Source organism: Sorghum bicolor, chromosome 5 (assembly GCF_000003195.3).
Source record: "Sorghum bicolor cultivar BTx623 chromosome 5, Sorghum_bicolor_NCBIv3, whole genome shotgun sequence".
Classification (NCBI taxonomy): Eukaryota; Viridiplantae; Streptophyta; class Magnoliopsida; order Poales; family Poaceae; genus Sorghum; species Sorghum bicolor.
Window position 1 is genome coordinate 2,966,186 of NC_012874.2, and position 19,399 is coordinate 2,985,584.

Genomic DNA, 19,399 nt, shown 5'->3' on the forward strand with positions numbered 1-19,399 from the left:
GTTTTTGTTTTCGTCTATATTTAATGCTTCATACATATGCCGCAAGATTTGATGTGACAAGGAATCTTGAAAACTTTTTGGATTTTGGGGTGAACTAAACAAGGCCTAATATGGGAAATTTCAGGAAACATTCACCTTCAACCGGGATGTTCAGAATAGGCATACCAATAGGTTCACTCCATGGAAGAGGATTTGGCAGTGTTGCGCCCCGTGGCAAAGTTTTTGACCCCGCCTTCAAGGATTTCTTCATAATGCTGTAACTAAGCTGGGGATCCTTTAGCGCAGAGTGGATCAAAATTCAGTTTACCATGGCCAAGGAGATCACCTTCATCACATTGACACAGCTAGGGATCATCGGCAGCTATCTAATCTAATGACCAAGAATGTTCTTTTTTTTTTCTTTTGGTGGGAAATGACCAAGAATGTTCATGTACGCAAGAATTCGAATCTCAGTGCCTCGGGTTGGCCTCTCTCACAGATCACTGTACGTAGCTGCAGCTGAGCATGCTGAAATTGAAAAGAGGGGGATGCTAATACCTCTCTCATTCATTGCCAAGAGGCTCTCACTCAAGGTAGATGACCAATTTTTATTCTGATGATTTGCGAGGTACTCCAGTTCAGAGGAATTTCACCATTGACCTTAATATTCAGCACCATGATCTTGAAGCTTTTTAGATGGTTTGTTTTCTGAAGAGGAGGGCCTGGAGGACTATAAGGGATGTGCCACATGATAAAGCCCCGGGTCCGGACGACGGACGGCTTCACAGGCCATTTTACAGATCCTGTTGGTAAATTATTAAGCAATGAGTGCATGACATAATGGAGGCTCTATGGTCTGTTCAACTTCTCGTGGCACTAAGGCCTTGTTTAGATGCGAAAAGATTTTGGATTTCGCTACTGTAGCACTTTCGCTTGTTTGTAGCAAATATTGTCCAATTATAGACTAACTAGGATCAAAAGATTCGACTCGCGATTTACAGTTAAACTGTGCATTTAATTTTTATTTTTATCTATATTTAATGTTTGTGCCGAAAGATTCGATGTGACAGAGAATCTTGAAAATTTTTGGTTTTTAGAGTGAACTAAACAAGGCCTAAAATTGGTCGACTTTTACCTCTCTTGCCTAAGAAGGTAGATGCTGTTCAAGTCAAGGGTTTTCGCACCATAAGCCTAATTCACAGCTTTGCCAAATCACTATACCCTGTTCGCTTCGCTGATATGCTCGCTGATTTTTTACGAGAGAAAAACATTATACTATGATAAGCCAAAGCTAGTAAGTTTTCTCTCTCTCTCTCTCTCTCTTAGAAAAAGAGAAACAAATAAGACCGAGTTACAAGAACGATGGGTTGCCAAGCGCACATTAGAGCACATGTTACACACACAGCAGAGAGCACTATGCAAATTGCAAATCACTTCAGCGTAACACAAAAAACTACAAAAAAGACACTAGGTCTTGCTTAAAGACTTCTGGCCGTCTGCCCCCTTTTTTTTTCTTATGATAATTGTTCAAGCTGAAGCTTGTTAGAAGCATTCCACAAAGTGCCTGTCTCTGCAGAAAGAAAATTTTTGGATAAAATGTCAGTTGAATCCCTGGGAAATTCTTTTTCAATCTAACATTTTGTTTCTTTTGTTTTAACTGAAACCGTGGGGGAAACCTGAAGCCAAACAAACAAGAGAACAAGAAGGTGAACCCCAATCATATATACTCACGCAAGAGAAAGAAGAAAACAAGAGAGAAAAAGAAAAGAAAACCTAGCTACTAGAACAAAAAACCTACCAAAACCTAAATAAAGACTGCTAAGCCAGACCAAAATCTAAAGACTGCTAAGCCAGACCAAAATGCTTTGATGAAGCTCCTTCCAAATTCTGAACAAGTGTGTTTTTGCTTATTTTTCTTTCCCAATTGACAGCAGCTTTCCAGGAGCTCAAACTAGGAGCAGTGCCCTCAAAGATGATAGTGCTCCTCTTATTCCAGATGCACCAAGCTGACACCATGTGTTATCTCCCAGAATCCCCAAGTAAAGAAAAATAAAAAAGAGCGAGGACATCTGTGTTATCTCCTAGAATTAACCAATCCCAGGTACAGTATCTTATTCCAAATCAGTGCTTCTTTAATAGATATCCAGCACAACTGTGAAATGTTGACATAGACAAAAGGAACCTCATGTCTTCCTCAAACTGGACATTTCCAAGGTGTTTGATTCAGTGTCCTGGGCATTTATGCTCAAAGTCTTGATCAAATTGGGTTTTGGACGACACTGGTGCAACCTCCTTTGCACATGCTTGTAAACGGGGAACCAGGAGAGGAGATTATTCACCAGCGTGACCTCTGTCAGGGCAATCCACTCTCTCCAATGATCTTTATTTTTTCTAATGGACAAGAGAAAGAAGAGGGTTTATTTGGAAGGGTGAATAACAGCATAATGGTGGCAATTGTTTGGTTTCATGGCAAAGGGTTCAAAGACCTATCCGGTACAGTAGGCTGGGCATCCATGATCTCTCTCATGTGCTGGGTTCTACGTATCGGATGACTGTGGCAAGAAAAAAAAACAGACCCAACCAAACCATGCACAGGGTTTCAGATTCAGGTTCACCATGATGAGCTTTGCGAAAGGGAATCAAACTCGGTTGGTTGGCGCTCCTTAGCAGCACCACAGCAACCTTCCCATGGGGATGAATTTTGGGGTTGGGTTGCAAAATTCCGCCTTGCTGGCAATCCAAAATTTGGGGCTGCACTGTCAGGGTTCGGGGGTTTCTCAGTTAGGTGAAGGCTGAGTTCCTTCCTCTTAATGAAATGCTGTGGGGGTGATCTTCTTCCACCAGCCTGGTTTTTTTAAAAAAAAATTACAAAATGTTGAGCTTTTATTTGCAATGCCAATAACAACAATTGGGTAATGGTGCCAGCACCAAATTCTGGTTTGATCGATGGATACAAGGAAAGATTGGCTGTGATTGCACCTAATGTTCTTGCAATCATCCCTCGAAAAATTATCAATAAGAGAACGGTGCAAGAAACTTTGGACATCTGGTGTTGGGTGGGCGATATTGAAGGACCTCTCTGTCACTGTCCTGGTGGAATATCTCCACTTATAAGAAATTTCAAAAACATTCACCTTCAATCGGATGTTCAGGATCGGCATATCGGGAATCTAACTAGCTCTGACACCTACTCTACCAATTCTGCCTATAATGAGTTCTTTTTTTGGGACCATTAGGTTCACTCCATGGAAGAGGATTTGGCAGTCTTGGGTCCCTTAAGGTGCAAGATGGTTTCAGGTCCTTAATTGCTGTTGGACACATAATAGCATATCAAAGCTAGGACTACAAAACCCAGCAGCATGTCTACTTTGTGATAAGCCCCAGAGACCATTAACTATATGCTGATTTCATGTGTGGTTGCAACTCGCAAGGGAAGTGTGGTTCACTGTTTTTCAGAAATTTGGTTTGCATACTCTCTCACCACCAGTAGGATGTTGATTCCTTCTCAGGATGGTGAAATGAAGGGTTCAGACAAGGAGCACTGAAGAGGCCTCAACACTTTGATCATTTTCAGTCACTTGGGAAATTTGGAAACACTGTAACTGTAACGGCAGCATTTTTAACAATGTTAGCGCTAGTGTGGCCTCAGTGGTGCAGATGGTGGAAGGAACCCTTTGGTGTTCAGCTGGACCCTCCAGCGTTCGAACCCTCTTCCAGGGTCAGTGTTTAATTATTGGTTGTTTCTTTTGCTCAGGTGTGGCGCACACGTAACAGTAGTGCTAGAGTGCATGGGTTATGAGTGTTTTGTGTTTGAGTTGTACATTTGTCAGTGTTTAATAATGAAAATGAGTGACTTCTCCAGGGATACGCTTCTGATAAAACATCACAAGAAAGCAACATTAATGATCATTCATGGATCATTACATCATACTAGTGGGACACTTTAACAGATTACATAAAGCTCCCATGGTTTATGCAGTCAAAATGAAAAGAAAGCATCTGAATAAGCATCGTTTGCACTTGTTGGCTAGGTAGTGCTTGTATGGCAATAAGGCTTAGACAATGCCAGCTCACCTGGCATCTCATTTTGTATCCCAGTCCTTCAGCTTCTTACTTCCCTTTGGTTTAGCTATAGGCGCATTCATGCCAGCCATTTTTGCATTATACTTTGCTCGCAGAGGCCCATTTGTTGACCATCTGAAAAAATCAATAAGAAATTATTAGTCCAGACTCAGTACAGATTCCTGTTATAAAAGACCAACATACAGCACCCATGTTTGAAGCAATTCAATTGATAAACATGTACTAGGCTTTGAGGTTTTGATGAATTAGCAGATCAAAGAACTGCAGTCAGATTCTGTCTCAAAAGCTACAATAGTTATGTCAGGGGCCTCCATTGGACTTCCTTATTAAAAGCATCCAAAATAATTTGCTTTCAGCCCATCAAAATTTCACTAGGAAATTAGAAATGAAAGCGCTTGCAAGAAAACTAAACAAGCCAACTGAATAATATCATGAGAGTAAATAACGATGCAACAGACATATGTACTTACGGTGCATTCCAATCTGTAGTGTCCTCATTAACAAGATGTGTCCATTTCGTTCTGCCGCTGCGCCCGAAATGTTTGACTTGCATGACCTTGGGCAGGATGCTCTTATCCATTTTATCTTCTCCAGTGGGTTCAGAGAAATCACGGGTGTAGATATCATCTTTACCAGCTGACTGGATAACATCATCAGCACCTTCCTGGAAGAAGGCACCTTTGTGATAATACTTCTGCATGAATTTCCACTTCTGTTTCGTCGTCTGACGAAGTGGCTTCGGATTCTTCCGCTCCCATTCCCGACGCTCCTCCTCGGTCATATTCCTGACCTTCTCGATCTCCTCCTTCTCCTTCAACCTCGCATCCCTTTCCTCCCTGTCCCTCTTAATTCTTGCTATTTCTCTGTTTTTCCATGCCTCATACTCCTCTGCTTCATTCAACTCGTCGTCTGTGTCGACATCCTCAATGTTGGCCTCTTCATTCAGCGCCTTCTCAATGTGCTGCTCCTTTCTAATCTCTTCAACCACAATCTGTCTAGTCTCAATCTTCCTAGCCTCTAGCCTCTTCTTGACCAGCTCCTCAAGCTGCCGCTCCTCCTCCTCCAGCCGTTCACGCTCCGCAATGGTGTCCCTCTGTGACTTTGGTATGAACACAGGCTTCACCATGGCCATGCCCATCTGCTCATCCTCAGAGTCCGTCTCATACTCGGACTCCTCCTCAGACTCCTCATCCTCCACCGGTTCCTCCTCTTCCTGAGGAAGCAGCTCCTCCTGCTCCCTCAACAGCTGCCTCTCCCTTATCCTCCTCCTCCTCTCCTCCTGGGCCTCCTCATCCTCCTCGTCGATGTCAGCATCCTGCCTCTCGCTCTCCTCCTCCGCAGTCGACACAATCTCCGCCTGCCGTATGCGGCGGTGATCCGCCCTCAGCTCCTCCTTATTCTCCGCGCGAGTCTCCGCAAGGCGGCGGAGCCGGCGGTCATCCTTGGCGGGGACATCGCCGTCGTCGTCCTTGGGGAACGCCTTGTCAACCCGTGTCGTCCTGAGATCCGTGTCCTCATCGGCGTCGTCGGCCCACTCCGGCGCCTTCCCCGGCCAGTACCGTTTGACCTTGGTCTGGCCAATCTTGCCACGGAGCTTGTCGCGTACCGCGATGGCCGCATCGCTCACGCCGGCCGCCACGGACATGGCTGCAGCTGCTCACCGATCCCCCACCCTCTGCGTTCCGGTCGACCTGCGAAATACAGAAATCGTGATGTGACTCAGTAGCTGGGGTGGATCCACAACAGCACTTCGGTGCATATGTATGCGTGTGTTCGGGTCAGAGTCGAATTCGAACAGCAATCGCTTACTAGGGTTTGGGGTGCTCGGTTTCGGACAGCGGAAGCTGGGAAGGGAAAGTAAGGAGCGGCGAGGAAAGGGGAAGGGAAGGGGCGTACCTGGTGATGCTCGTCGCCGGCGAAGACCTGCGAACGGCGGCCGCCTCGCCGAGCCGTCGCCGCCAGGAGAGAAGAAGGGCACGAGGGAGAAGAAGGCTACGGGAGATTTTGTTTGTTTTTTGCTTGTTTTTTTTTTGAAGAAGAAAATATTTTTCGTTGAGTCGGTGAACGAGGAAAAGAAGAGCAAAATTAAGCCCAACTGGAACGGGCCCAAGTTTATGGGCCGTCTGAAACTTTCCGCAAAATATAACAGCCCAACTAGCCAGCCCACGATTTCCTCAAAAAAAAAAAAAAAAACTAGCCAGCCCACGAGAACACTGCGCATTGCACGTTTTAGGAGTGACGGGAGGGAAAAAAAAATAGAGCATAAGATCAAAACTAAACTTAAGCCAAAACAAATTTAATCAAGGTTTGGTTACATAGATTCTGTTTCTCTCACTTGTACAGGAGAAGAGTTAGGGCCTTCATTGAATATATAAGCTTAATAATGTGCTTGCGCTCAACATCAAGAAGCCATTTTGGGCCTTCACTGAAATTCATGATTTTATTAAAACTAGATCTTGGTTCATGCTACACACGATTTCTTTTGACCAGTCTCTCGTATTCATATCTAAATCCTAGGGATTTATGTGGATGCCAAACCATCTCTTCACCCTTTTCATCTCCCATAAACCCGTTATCTCAAAAAAACAAAAAAGAAGCTCGTAGAATATAAATGGGCCAATTTAGATTCTGAACAGGAGAAACGTCAATGGACCAGCCCAATGTAAAGCTAGATATGAGAAAAGAAAAGAAAGCTGCTACCGACCCTCAATATAATGTGTAAACATGAAGAGAGAAGAAAGCTAATTAAGACCAACCCTCAATAATACGTGCGTGCGTTGTTCGGCCTTCAGATGCGTGTGCGCAACTATTTGAGCTGGCGCACACACACGCAGAATAATAACAAATATACTTGATCATATACTCTGTAGCTTGATAGTTGTGCGTGCTATCTTCTTCCAAAACGAAACATCGTAGACAAGTTTAAAGAGAGCGATGCGTTTTTCTAGCCTTGTTTTGAGGAATGCTTGCAAGGTACTACCACCGCCTCGATGTAAAACTAATGCCTTATAAAACGTACTGTACATCATTTAGCAACAAACTGAGATGTGTCACCTTCAAGCCTTCATCACGCACATTACGTGTATTGTGAGGTTTCTTCACTTGTCAAATTTTTATCATAGATGCCAAAAGTTTTTGAAGTTTGATACTGTAGTACTTTTATTTGTATTTGATAATTATTATCTAATTATGGACTAACTAGTTTCAAAAGATTTGTCTCGCAAACTACAGATAAACTATATCATTAGTTATTTTTTTATCTATATTTATTATTTTATATATGTGTTCAAAAATTCGATGTGATAAATAATCTTATAAACTTTTATAATTTTAAAGACATCTAAACAAAGCTGAGACACGTATGCAGGTACCGTCTTCCCCTGCAGGAGAGTTCCTCACGCCATGCATGTCCTGCTACTCCAAACAAAGGTGCTATTCAGAAGGACGTACTGGCTCCGACAATGGGCCATGTTATAACATCTTGAAGACCGTCAGCAACAGTTAGTCGACGCTTGTCGGGCTCTTGAAACTTCGTGTCTCCAAATGTTTTCATCCTTTGGGTGGTCGTCTGTTGTTAGGATTGATTTACATTGATCTTCGTGTGTTGAACTTCTTCTAGTTACTGGGTCTTCCTTTGTCTACTTATGACCCCGGTCGTGTTAATCACTGGCTTTCGCCGTGACATTTTGTAAGACCTTGTGATAATTTGGCCTGAGTTCATCCAATTTTGATGAATGAAGCCGGATAGACTATTAATCTTTATCTAAAAAATGTCTGGCCTCTGATGAGGCCATAGCATGCCTGTCTAGTTAGAAAAACATGCCTGGCACCTTTGCATGGAAGATCTGCAACCTGAACCTAAAAAGGTGCCGACAAGCAAAAATGGTACGAGAACATCCTTGATGCAGGCAAGGGGGGGGGGGGCGTGTAGAGACACGGTGAGATTGGCAAGAGTGAGATCTCGAATGCAGTGGGTTAATTCACCTAGAAGGGAGATGAGTTTGCATAACAGTTGGTGGAAGAGTGAGATCTCGGTTAGTTCCAAGATTAATTAATTACTCTCTCCATCCCAAATTATAAGTCATTCCAAGAATCTTGGAGAGTCAAAGTTTTTCAAGTTTGACCAAATTTATATAGCAAAATAATAACATTTTTGGTACCAATCAAGTATCGTTAGATTCTTTGTTAGTTATATTTTTATAGTATATCTATTTTATGACATAAATCTTTATATTTCTCTCTATATTTTTGGTCAAACTTGAAAATGCTTTGACTCTTCAAGATTCTTGGAATGACTTGTAATTTGGAACGGATGGAGTATTAAGTTTCTACTCCACCTGCCATACATTTTCTGTAAATTAGTTTTGCCCTGATTTATGTCAACCCATACATTTTCTAGGATTCAGCACCAGCGCATCTATAAATAGAAAGGAGATACCCCGTTGTCACCATCCACGTGAAACAAAACACATAACCCGGAGGGTTTAAGAAGGCCATCTCCCATGTCCATGTATTGCTGCTGTAGATCTACATCAAGTTTTTCATCAACTAGGAGCATCAAGCTGTGAAGACTAAGATCTGCTTTATTTACACCAACTTCTACATCAAGCAGAGAGACATAGATGACATCTACATACTCTAGTTAGTAAGATCTGTTCCGCATAAGGTTAAGCTACTGATCACGTTTAGACTAAGATTAGAATCTTGCTAATTAGTCTAAGTTTTAGTTCAACAACAGATTGTCTATATAGATGGTTCAACTGTGGGAAAAGATGGAGCTGAAACGGTCCATCCTTGCTCCAATTTTGTCGGAGAGAAAATGATCTTAGGCTTTCCTTTAGAAGGTTTGTGTTTAAGACTTTAAGTATGTTAGTAGATCTTATAAGGCTGCTTATGTGTTAGCTAAACAAGTCACGAACACACACTAGTCGGAGATGTGATGTGGCATGAACACTAGTACAGGGAAGGGCTTTAGCCCCGAGCCGTAAGGACCTTTAGTACCGGCTACGGAACCGGGGCTAAGGTTTCGAGACTAAATGTCCCACCTTTAGTCCCGGTTGGTAATAGCAACCGGGACTAAAAGGTGTGCCAGGGTGTGCCACCTGGCCGCCACTTTTTAGTCCCGGTTGGTAACACCAACCGAGACTAAAGAGTTTTTTCTTTTTTTTTCTTTTCTTTTGGTTTTCCATTTAGGGTTTACAACTATATTATTATTATTTTTGAATGCGTATTATTCGCTGCTATTTTATGTAAACACACACCTATAATTGTTTTGGGCAAGTGACCAAAGACCTGTTTTGTAGTAGTGGAATTGAAATACCAACATGTTTGCGTGGTTTGGTTTTCTTTGAGGTTTTGGCCATGTTTTAGTATGAATGAAAAAAGCCAAGCTTGTCTGTTGTCTCAAAAAAAAAAAGGCGCCAACAGTTTGTCGTATACGGGAATATTATTCACGGTACTGTACGGGGCTGTTTGGCGATGTTGCATTGCTTAAAACAATTTCTCCCTAAAACATCACTCTCTTTATATCCAAAAATGAGTTATAAAAAATCTACATTTCGCTATTTATATTAGGAGTTAGGATCGAGCTTAAAAAAACTCAACTTGTTCCTACCTGCTTTGAGTGCATCTCCACAAACAGGATCCATACATATACGCTCCCAGCACAATTGCTAAATAATGGGACAAATGAGCACTTTGTGAGTTCAAGATGTCAACAGGGACTCGTGATCCCCAATTCCTCACGGAGAATTCTTCTATTAAGAGATGGGGATGGAAGAGAATTGACCCCTATGGGGACAGAATTGGTAGGAATGTTGTCACCGTCGGGGATGGCAGAGACGGAGATGGTTTCCTAGTTCTCAACCCCAATCCCCGCCTCCTCACCCCGTGAAAGCAGGCACCAGGCAGCTAGGGCGCCAGGGGCGGGCGGGCGGGCCCGTGTAAAGGCCCAATAAGTCACAGAGTATATAATGCGATTCCAACCCTAATTCCTCAATTTTCCACCCTCTAGTCTAGCCATTGCGCTGCACGCGGTGTCGACATCTTGCACATCCCCCTCTCCATTTCTTCAGTCTCCCACAATCACACGCTCGCGGTCATGGAGGGCGCAGCTCGGCCATCATCGACACGGAGTTGGCTGGATGCGGTCGTGCTCGAACCTCGGATCCGCGACCAGTAGCTCGGTTCTATGCGTGACCAACCGCCGGAGTCAGACTCGTCCACCTCGGAGGTGCGGCCAGCTGGCCACCAGATCTACTTACTTTCCATCTCTCTCGATTATAAAAGATTCGTCTTATAAATTATAAATAAACTGTGTAATTAGTTGTTTTTTTATGTATATTTAATGTTTTATGTATGCGTCTAAAGATTTGATGTGACAAAAAAATTTAAAATTTTTTGGGAATTTTTAGAAGCTAAACAGGGCCTTATTACAGACTAGAGCCTCTCTGATTGATACTAGTACTGGTACTGGCGGTCAAGGCAAATGACTACGTATACGTACAAAACCCAAGTACATGCATGTATGTCTACCTCTGTCCGATCCTCTTCACTACAAACACTGGCGTAAAACGTACCGCGTCGTGTTGCGGCGTCAGACAGACACGTTAACGTCATCGCCCACCACCGTGTTTCCGTGTTTGCAGATGCATTCGTAGCCGGTCAGATACTCAGATGCATCATCTCTCGTTTTTTCTGTCCCATCCGTCATAAAGGCCTTGTTTATTACCAACCAAAATTCAATTTTTTTTAAGATTCTCTGTCACATCGATTCTTACAGTACATACAGTATGGAATATTAAACTTAGATAAGAAAATAACTAATTGCATAGTTTGTCTGTAATTTGCGAGACGAATCTTTTAAGTCCAGTTAGTTTATGGTTGAACAATACTTACCAAATACAAACAAAAGTGCTACAGCTAAAACTTTTTCGCCGAGAAAACTAAACAAGGCCCAAAGAATGTAATTCTAATTTTTTTAAACAGTGTGATGATTTTAAGTTTGGTTAAATTTATAATAAAAAAGTACTATTTTTTTACGATGCTGAATACGTTTAATCTATCAAACATAAAATAAATTTTCATGGTAGTAAACTTATTAGGAAATATCAATTTTAATATCATTTTTATATACTTCCTTAAACTTAAGAAAAGTTTGACTTGATTCAAATAAAAATTGCTTTTTTTAGTGGAGTATATTTTTAATATAAAAAGCTTGGCTGGGAGAACATATTGGAAGGAACAAATAGGTAGCTTAAATGTACGACATTGCCATTTACGAAAGAAAATTTCAACTCGGGCCTTGTTTAGTTCGCACCAAAAACCAAAAGCTTTTCAAGATTTCCCGTCACATTGAATTTTACGACACATGCATGGAGCATTAAATATAAACAAAAACAAAAAATAATTGTACAGTTTGCATGTAAATCACGAGACGAATCTTTTAAGCCTAGTTACTTCGTGATTAAAAACGAAAGTGCTACAGTAGCGAAATCAAAAAAAAATTCACAACTAAACAAGGCCGCAGATAAAAGAAGTTCAAAAATTTTCAGTGCCGTATATGATTTGTTTTAGTACCAAATATATAATTCTCTCTTTTCTGTACGATGTCCTTTGTATCACTTGAAGATATCATGAATTGCAGATAAAATACATAGATGTTTTGGTTTAGTTAGCGTGTGAACTTCTTGTGGATATATAAGTAAATAGTTTTTCATAAAGAAAACTATTTTTTGAACTATTTTTTTAGCACTTTAAAGCATTATGACATCAATGTAGCTATAGGCCACACATTTCTATCTGTAACGATTAATGTACTGGTTTGACTTGTGAAGTCTCTATATATAGATATGTGTAAGTTTGTATGAATCGAATATTATTAGATCTACAAGCATATACAAACATATCAGGAGTCCTACTTATTTAGAAGCTTTTTTTGCATTATCATTATATATATATAACTTGGAGAAATTATGACATTACTACATCTAGCTACAGCCGCAGACCATGTATGTCTATCTCAATTGGCAACGACTTATTAGCTAGTAGATCGACCATGCCATAGTGGCAACAACATAGTGCAGCCAATAAAAAATAAATGTAGTAGATTGGTTTATGAATCTTTTTATAAGAAGTTGTAAACCTCCTTTCTTTACACTGTCTTTTTTTAGCACTTGACGATATCACGATATTAGTCTACCTATAGCAGAGACATTGCATGTCTATCTCCAGCATCAGTAATCAGATAAAATTGAACTCTTTCTTTTTTGCAATGATGACAATCTAGCTATAGCAGACCATACATGTATCTCTAGCATTAGCAGTAAATAAATTGTAGATAAAATACAAATGTTTGGTTTAGTTCTAAGCATATACAAACATATTAGGAGTCCTACTTATTTAAAGACTCCTTTTTAATTACCATTTTAATATAGATAGAACTTGGAGACGTTATGATATCATTACATCCAGCCATTTTTCTACTGATAAAACTTGGAGACATTATGAAATCACTACAACTACCTATAGCTGCAGAACCATATATGTCTATCTCTATAGGCAATGATTTATCTAGCAGCCAAAAAATAAATGTAGTAGATTTTATTATATTGGTTTATGAATCTTTTCTCCAAGAATATGTTTGTATGACTTGAATACCCTGCTCCTGCATATGACCATATTTCTAGTACCAACAACATACAACAGCCATAACAATAAATATAGTAGATTAGTTATGAATCTTTTCTCCAAGATATGCTTGTATGACTCAAATACCCTGGTTGCAGATGGCCATATCATATATAGACGACACTACTAATATAATATAACTTTTGTTTTTATAGATGAAAATTACCAATTAATGTACTTCCTACGGAATATCTCTTGTGTTATGATTGATGATATCAACACATAATTGTGTATCTGTTAATTGAGGAGTCCTGGATAGAACAACAACCATGGCAACTTCCAGTAATTCAATGTCCTTTTCATGCGTTCGCCTGCTTTCTTGTGTGAGGCTATTGTCGTCAAAGATATATAGTGAACCAGGTCCAAGCTATAGAAAAAATTAAAAAAATTACTACTATAGAAGACACTAACAGAAGAACATAAATTTTTGGAAGCACTTAAAGAAGAGTTACTACTGCTATCACTAGATGAAGTAACAAACTAACAGAAAGATGAAGGAAAAAGAATCTTAGACTAGCTTATAGCGTGGACACGATGATGATCACCGAGAGTTAATTTGTTGGCCACTAACCTTTTCTACAAACTGGCGCGGCAATGGACATCACGTTGCATCCGTTAGCAGCAGATGGCGTGTGGTGTCTGCATGGATTAGAGTGGACCGGGGCCAGCCGTCGGGGCTGCACTACATGCGTGGCAAGCCAGGGAGATAGAGGTAGAGAAACAGATACATATAGAGACGGAGAGACGTCATGTCTCTAGTGCAGCATGCGCATCGTCACATGCAGCCATGCATGGAAGAGAAGTAACGCCACCGCATCCCTGGCTCGCACACCACAAGAGACGAATATGGTTAAAGCTACAACAAATTGTAGCTAATTACTATGGTTTGGTGTGGGTTGAGTCATCGTGTGTTATTGTGTTGCTATGTGCTGTGGCCGGATCCATTATCCTCTAGTATTTTTTTTTGCATCCAAGCCCTCATCTTATGGGCTATTTCTAATCATGTAATTCAGTCATTTTCCTATCCACCCTCACCAGCAAAGTAAAAAGTGGAAAAAATAAAATCACTTTGCTTGTTATTAGTCCATATTTTTTGAGATACAAATTATTTTTTGTTGCTTTGAAAAATAACCTAGCAAGTGGTTGAAATAGTGTTCATATATTCTATGGCAATTTCTATATACGTTTTCTGTTAAAAGAAATGATATGTCTAACAACATTGACCTCATATTGTCGTATATAAGAGAAAATTAATTCTTTTTTATAATTGAGGATAACGGCTATGTCCCATAGCTAGGGAACATGTTTGTGCCATTGAATTCATGATCAGTCATTATTGTCATATACACACTCTATATAGCGAGAGCATCTATCATATGTTTTGCTAATTTTGGAAATGTTGCGGAACATAGAGCTAATATGTCTGACGTATCACGGACATGAGGTTCCCATGAGGCAACGCTTATGCCTCCAAATCCATGAACTGTCTTTGTCATATACCGTATCCTATACCAAGAGCATGTAACATAGGCTCTTGGAAACTTTATAGGTTGAGCTAACATGGTTGACGTAGTTATTACAAAGACCGTTTTGCATCGAGCACGAAAAACCGATGCTCGAAGTACATCATAACGACAACTAATGGATCCCCGTCACGTGCTCTTGTCACATCGGATTAGTAACCAAATGTAGCAAAAGAAATGCTTTACTACGTTAGTCTGAGCAACCTTGCCTGCTCAGTACGTTGCATGGTTTTCTATGCAAAATGTAATGTTTTGTGTGAAACACGTGTTGATAGGATAGAGGCCCTCTTTGGCGGGAGTTTTTGAATAGCTCTAGCTCCAGTTCCAATACGGCTCTAGATGAATCTCTATCGAATGTTAGAGATGGCTCGTCAAGTGAAGCTCGTGTGGGTGCGGGAGTCATTTGAAACTGCAGAGGTGAACCCTATCCGTTCTGTGGCTTCTCCTGCTAAAAAAAGACCATATTCTTTCACATTTTTTCCTTTCTCACGTGCACGGCTTATTCCACCATTTCTCTAGGTAAACGGTTGTCATTTGCTCCAAAAGCTTATAGTTAAATTAATTACCAATCAAGTGAAATTGACATAAGGACCTATTTCTAAAATTAGAATTCTGAAAAGAAAATATAGAAAAACCACCATGTCAAAGCCTATTTAAACTTTCACACAACAATATCTAGTTTTCTAAACTACTCCTCAACAACAATAACAACAAGAAAGCCAAAAAAAATCTTTCTTCCTTCTCCTTCCCGAGCGCTAAGATCTAAGATCGTGAGACAAGATCTACTACCAGTGCTGCGTCTGCAGTAGAGGGGTTTGAGTCCCTCCCGCCCCACCGCGCTATGTGCGACACAGTACTGACGGCAGATCCTGAGACCGCCGAGATGCCGCCACCCGATGCCGGTCTCTACGTACGTCGACTGAGAGGCAGCAATAGACTCGGGCGCTCCACCGCCGCCGCCCACGTACATGCAGGCTTCGTAGCTAGATCAAGGCCAGTCCCCTCATGGAGCAGAGGGCCTAGGCTGCCTGCAGAGTGATCTCCGTCGTCCATAGTCTTGGTAGAGCAGGAGCGACGCCGCCAAGAAAGAATAAGCATGTCGTACGTGTTTTCTATTCTTAGCCTAGGGAGAGTGGCATAGTGCGCGACGTCGTCGTCCCGCGTCATGCGCGTTTTAATTTCATTCATGCAGTGTGTGTCGCAAAGCTTGGTCCGCCGGCAATGGCGCCCACGTCCCGTGGCTGCGGGATCGATGGCGCAGCGAAATCAGAGCGTGTCTGTGGCCTAGCCGATCGAGCACGCAACTGAGTCTAATCCTTGGAGATGTCTAGGAAGAGGAGACGATCGTAATCGTACATAGGCCTTGTTTACTTCCACCCAATTCAAAAACTTTTCAAGATTCCTCGTCACATCGAATCTGCTTTAGACGCATGCATAAAATATTAAATATAAACAAAAATAAAAATTAATTATACAGTTTGGTTGAAATTTACGAGACAAATCTTTTGAGTCTAGTTAATCTATGATTAGACAATTATTAGCACAAATAAACGAAAATACTACAGTGTCGTGAAAAAATTTCAGAAAGTAAGGCCATAAGTTTCTCCAAGCCCCCTTCCCGAGCGTTTCCATCAGATCGCGGTGATGAGAAAAAGAGAGTGACATGTGGGCTCCGCATCGCTTCATTCTCCTCCAACCAAACTAAAAACGAGGGACAACACTAACCCATTATTAACCAAAAACACGAAATGAAACAAACCCAATAATAAAAAAGCTGAAAGAGATCAGTCTTTTCAGACCCTATTCCCTTGACATTTAATTTTGTTTCTCTCACAATAAATCAGAAAAACAATACTTTTAACTATGACTTTTTAGTCCAGAGTGGTTTAATTTGTACATAGTCCCAGAACCAAACACACGCTACTTAGGCCTTGTTTAGATACGAAAAGTTTTTAGATTTCGTTACTTGTCGACGAAAGCTAGTCGGCAGTCTATCTTGGGGTATACCCACGGTAGTAGTTTGTCGGTAGACGGTGCGCAAACTACGAACTCGATAGTGACGCAAGACACAGACAAGCTTTTTATCCAGGTTCGGCCGCCGAGTTGGTGTAATACCTACGTCCTGCGTCTGGTTGTATTGATTTGTGTTGAGAGAATAATGATGTCCTAGGGGGGTCCCTTGCCTCTCCTTATATAGTCCGGAAGGCAGGGTTACAGATCTAGAAATTAATCATAGTCGGTTACAATTGCCATAGACAGCTCGATATCAATTTCTATTCTAACCTACTAGAATCCTGCTTGATCTCCACGTCTTGTTTCCTTGCATGAAACTCCGAGCTGTCAGATCAAGCCTTGAACTTGTCTCGTAATGGGCCAAGCCTCCTGGCCCAAGTCTGGCCGTAAAGGTATAGGGGTTTATACCCCCACATTACTGTAGCACTTTCGTTTGTTTGTGGTAAATATTGTCCAATTATGGACTAACTAGTATCAAAAGATTCGTCTCGTGGTTTACAAGTAAACTGTGCAATTAGTTTTTATTTTTATCTATATTTAATGCTTCATGCATGTGCTTAAAGATTTGATGTGACAGAAAATCTTAAAAACTTTTTGATTTTCGGAATGAACTAAACAAGGCCTTAGTTTTAGTATCCAATCTAAACAATACACAGCCCATCATCATCCTCTTGAGGGAACGCCATAAAAAGAATGAAGACTAACCTTCGTACAACCAGGACCTGTTGTTCCTAAACCATTTGGAAGACGTATGTACACAACAGAGCCAACTACTCGCAACCGTACAAAGCATACGTGTACGCGTACGTCGGACTATGATTGATACTAGTACTGGTACTGGTATTGGTGCAGGGCAGGGCAACTTACTACGTACATACGTGTACAAAACCCAAGTACACACACCGTATGCATGTCCTCTGATGCCGCAGCAACACAGTAGCGCTACGCCGCGTCGTGTGTAGCGGCGTTAGGGCAGACACGTTAACGTCATCGCCTGCCACCAGGTGTTTCCGTGTCTGCAGTTGCAAATTGTGCTAACCTCTGTACCCCTGTACCGTGTACCCGGCCATATATGCATCCTCTCTCTCGATCTCTCTCTCTCTCTCACACAGATTATTATTAAGGCTCGTCTTGATTTCATTTTGGTTGGGTTGGATTTTACGTGTTTTTTAGTCCATCCGTCCTAAAGAATGTAATTCTCATTTTTTAAACACTGAGATGATTTTAAGTTTGATCAAATTTACAATAAAAAATACTAATATTTATGATGCTGATACGTATTGTTAGGTTAAACATAAAACAATTTTTTGTGGTAGTAAACTTATTTGGAAATATAAATCTTAATATCATTTTTATAGACTTAGTTAAACTTAAAAAAATTTGACTTAAATTTGAATATAAAATTACTTTTTTTAGTGGAAGGTTAGTGTATTTTTAATATAAAAAATTGTGGCTAGGAGAATATTGGAAGGAACAAATGGATGATCGAAATAGACGTTGTGCCATTTACAAAAGGAAAATTCAACTCAGTGAAAAAGTTCAAAATTTTTAGTGCCAAATAAAACTATTTATTTTTTGGACAATTTTTTTAGCACTTTAAGGCATTATGACATCAATGTAGCTACAGGCCACACATTTCTCTCCGTAACTATTAATGTAGTGGTTTGACTTGTGAAGTCTCTATAGATATGTGTAAGTTTGATTGAATCAAATATTATTAGATCTACAAGCATAAACAAACATGTTAGGAGTCCTACTTATTTCAAAGACTCATTCTTTGCATTATCATTTTATATATAGAACTTGGAGAAATTATGGCATGACCACATTTAGCTATAGCAGCAGACCATATATATCTATCTCTATTGCCAACGACTTATTAGCTAGAAGATCATGCCATAGTGGCAACAACATAGTGTAGCCAATAAAAAATAAATATAGTAGATTGGTTTCTGAATCTTTTTCTAAGGAGTCCTACTAATTTATAAACCTCCTTTCTTTACATTGTCTTTTTTTAGCACTTGACGGTCTCACGATATCAGTCTAGCTATAGCAGACATTGCATATCTATCTCTAGCATCAATAATTCGATAAAATAGGACTATCTTTTTCTTTGCATTGATGTCGATCTAGCTGTAGCAGACCATACATGTATCTCTAGCATTAGCAATAAATAACTTGTAGATAAAATACAAATGTTTTGGTTTAGCGTTTAAGCATATACAAACATATTAGGAGTCCTACTTATTTAATGACTCCTTTTTTATTACCATTTTTATATAGATAGAACTTGGAGACATTATGATATCATTACATCTAGCCATTTTTATATAGATAAAACTTGGGTACATTATGACATCACTACATCTAGCTATAGTTGCAGACCATATATGTCTACTATCTCTACTGGCAGTGATTTATCTAGCAGCCAAAAAATAAATGTAGTAGATTTTATTATATTGGTTTATGAATATTTTCTCCAAGATTATGTTTGTATGACTTGGATACCCTGCCTCCTGCAGATGACCATATTTCTAGTAGCAACAACATACAATAGCCATAACATTAAATGTAGTAGATTAGTTTATAAATCTTTTCTCCAAAATATGCTTGTATGACTCAAATACCTTGGTTGCAGATGGCCATATCATATATAGACGACACTACTAATATAATAAAACCTTTTTTTTATATATGGAAATTACTAATTAGTGTACTTCCTACGGAATATCTCTTGTGTTATGATCGACGATATCAACATATAACTGTGTATCTATTAATTGAGTAGTCCTGTAAAGAACAACCATGCATGTCGACAACCAGTATTTCGATGGCCTGGCTTTTTCATGCATTTTGCCTGCTTTCTTGTGTGGCGATGCTGTGACAAAACGTATGGTGAACCAGGTCCAAGCTATAGAAGAAATTTAAAAGTTACTACTAGATGACACTAACAGAAGAGCAAAAATTTTTGGAAGCACATAAAGAAGAGTTACTACTGCTACCACTAGAAGACACTAACAAACTAACGGAAAGAAAAAGAAGAAAAAAAGAATCTTAGACCAGCTTATAACGTGGACATGATGATGATCATTGAGAGTTACTTTGTTGTCCAC

The 19,399-nt window shown here is 40.2% G+C and overlaps 1 protein-coding gene across 1 annotated transcript; it reads right to left on the reverse strand.

The window, feature by feature from the left end:
* On the reverse strand, nt 1,210-6,113 carry LOC110435675 (microfibrillar-associated protein 1-like). Its single transcript, XM_021461534.1, has 4 exons — nt 5,959-6,113; nt 4,533-5,753; nt 4,054-4,176; nt 1,210-1,549 (listed from the first exon to the last, which is right to left on the reverse strand). The coding sequence occupies exons 2-3, from the start codon at nt 5,705-5,707 to the stop codon at nt 4,062-4,064; spliced, it is 1,290 nt and encodes a 429-aa protein (XP_021317209.1). The 5' UTR covers nt 5,708-5,753; nt 5,959-6,113; the 3' UTR covers nt 1,210-1,549; nt 4,054-4,061.

What these genes read in the sequence shown, in the direction of transcription:
- LOC110435675 (XM_021461534.1), bottom strand. Translation starts at nt 5,707, where the DNA reads ATGTCCGTGGCGGCCGGCGTGAGCGATGCGGCCATCGCGGTACGCGAC. An exon ending in ACTACAGATTGGAATGCACC is followed by an intron (nt 4,177 to 4,532) that starts GTAAGTACATAT and finishes TGATTTTTTCAG; the next exon opens with ATGGTCAACAAATGGGCCTC.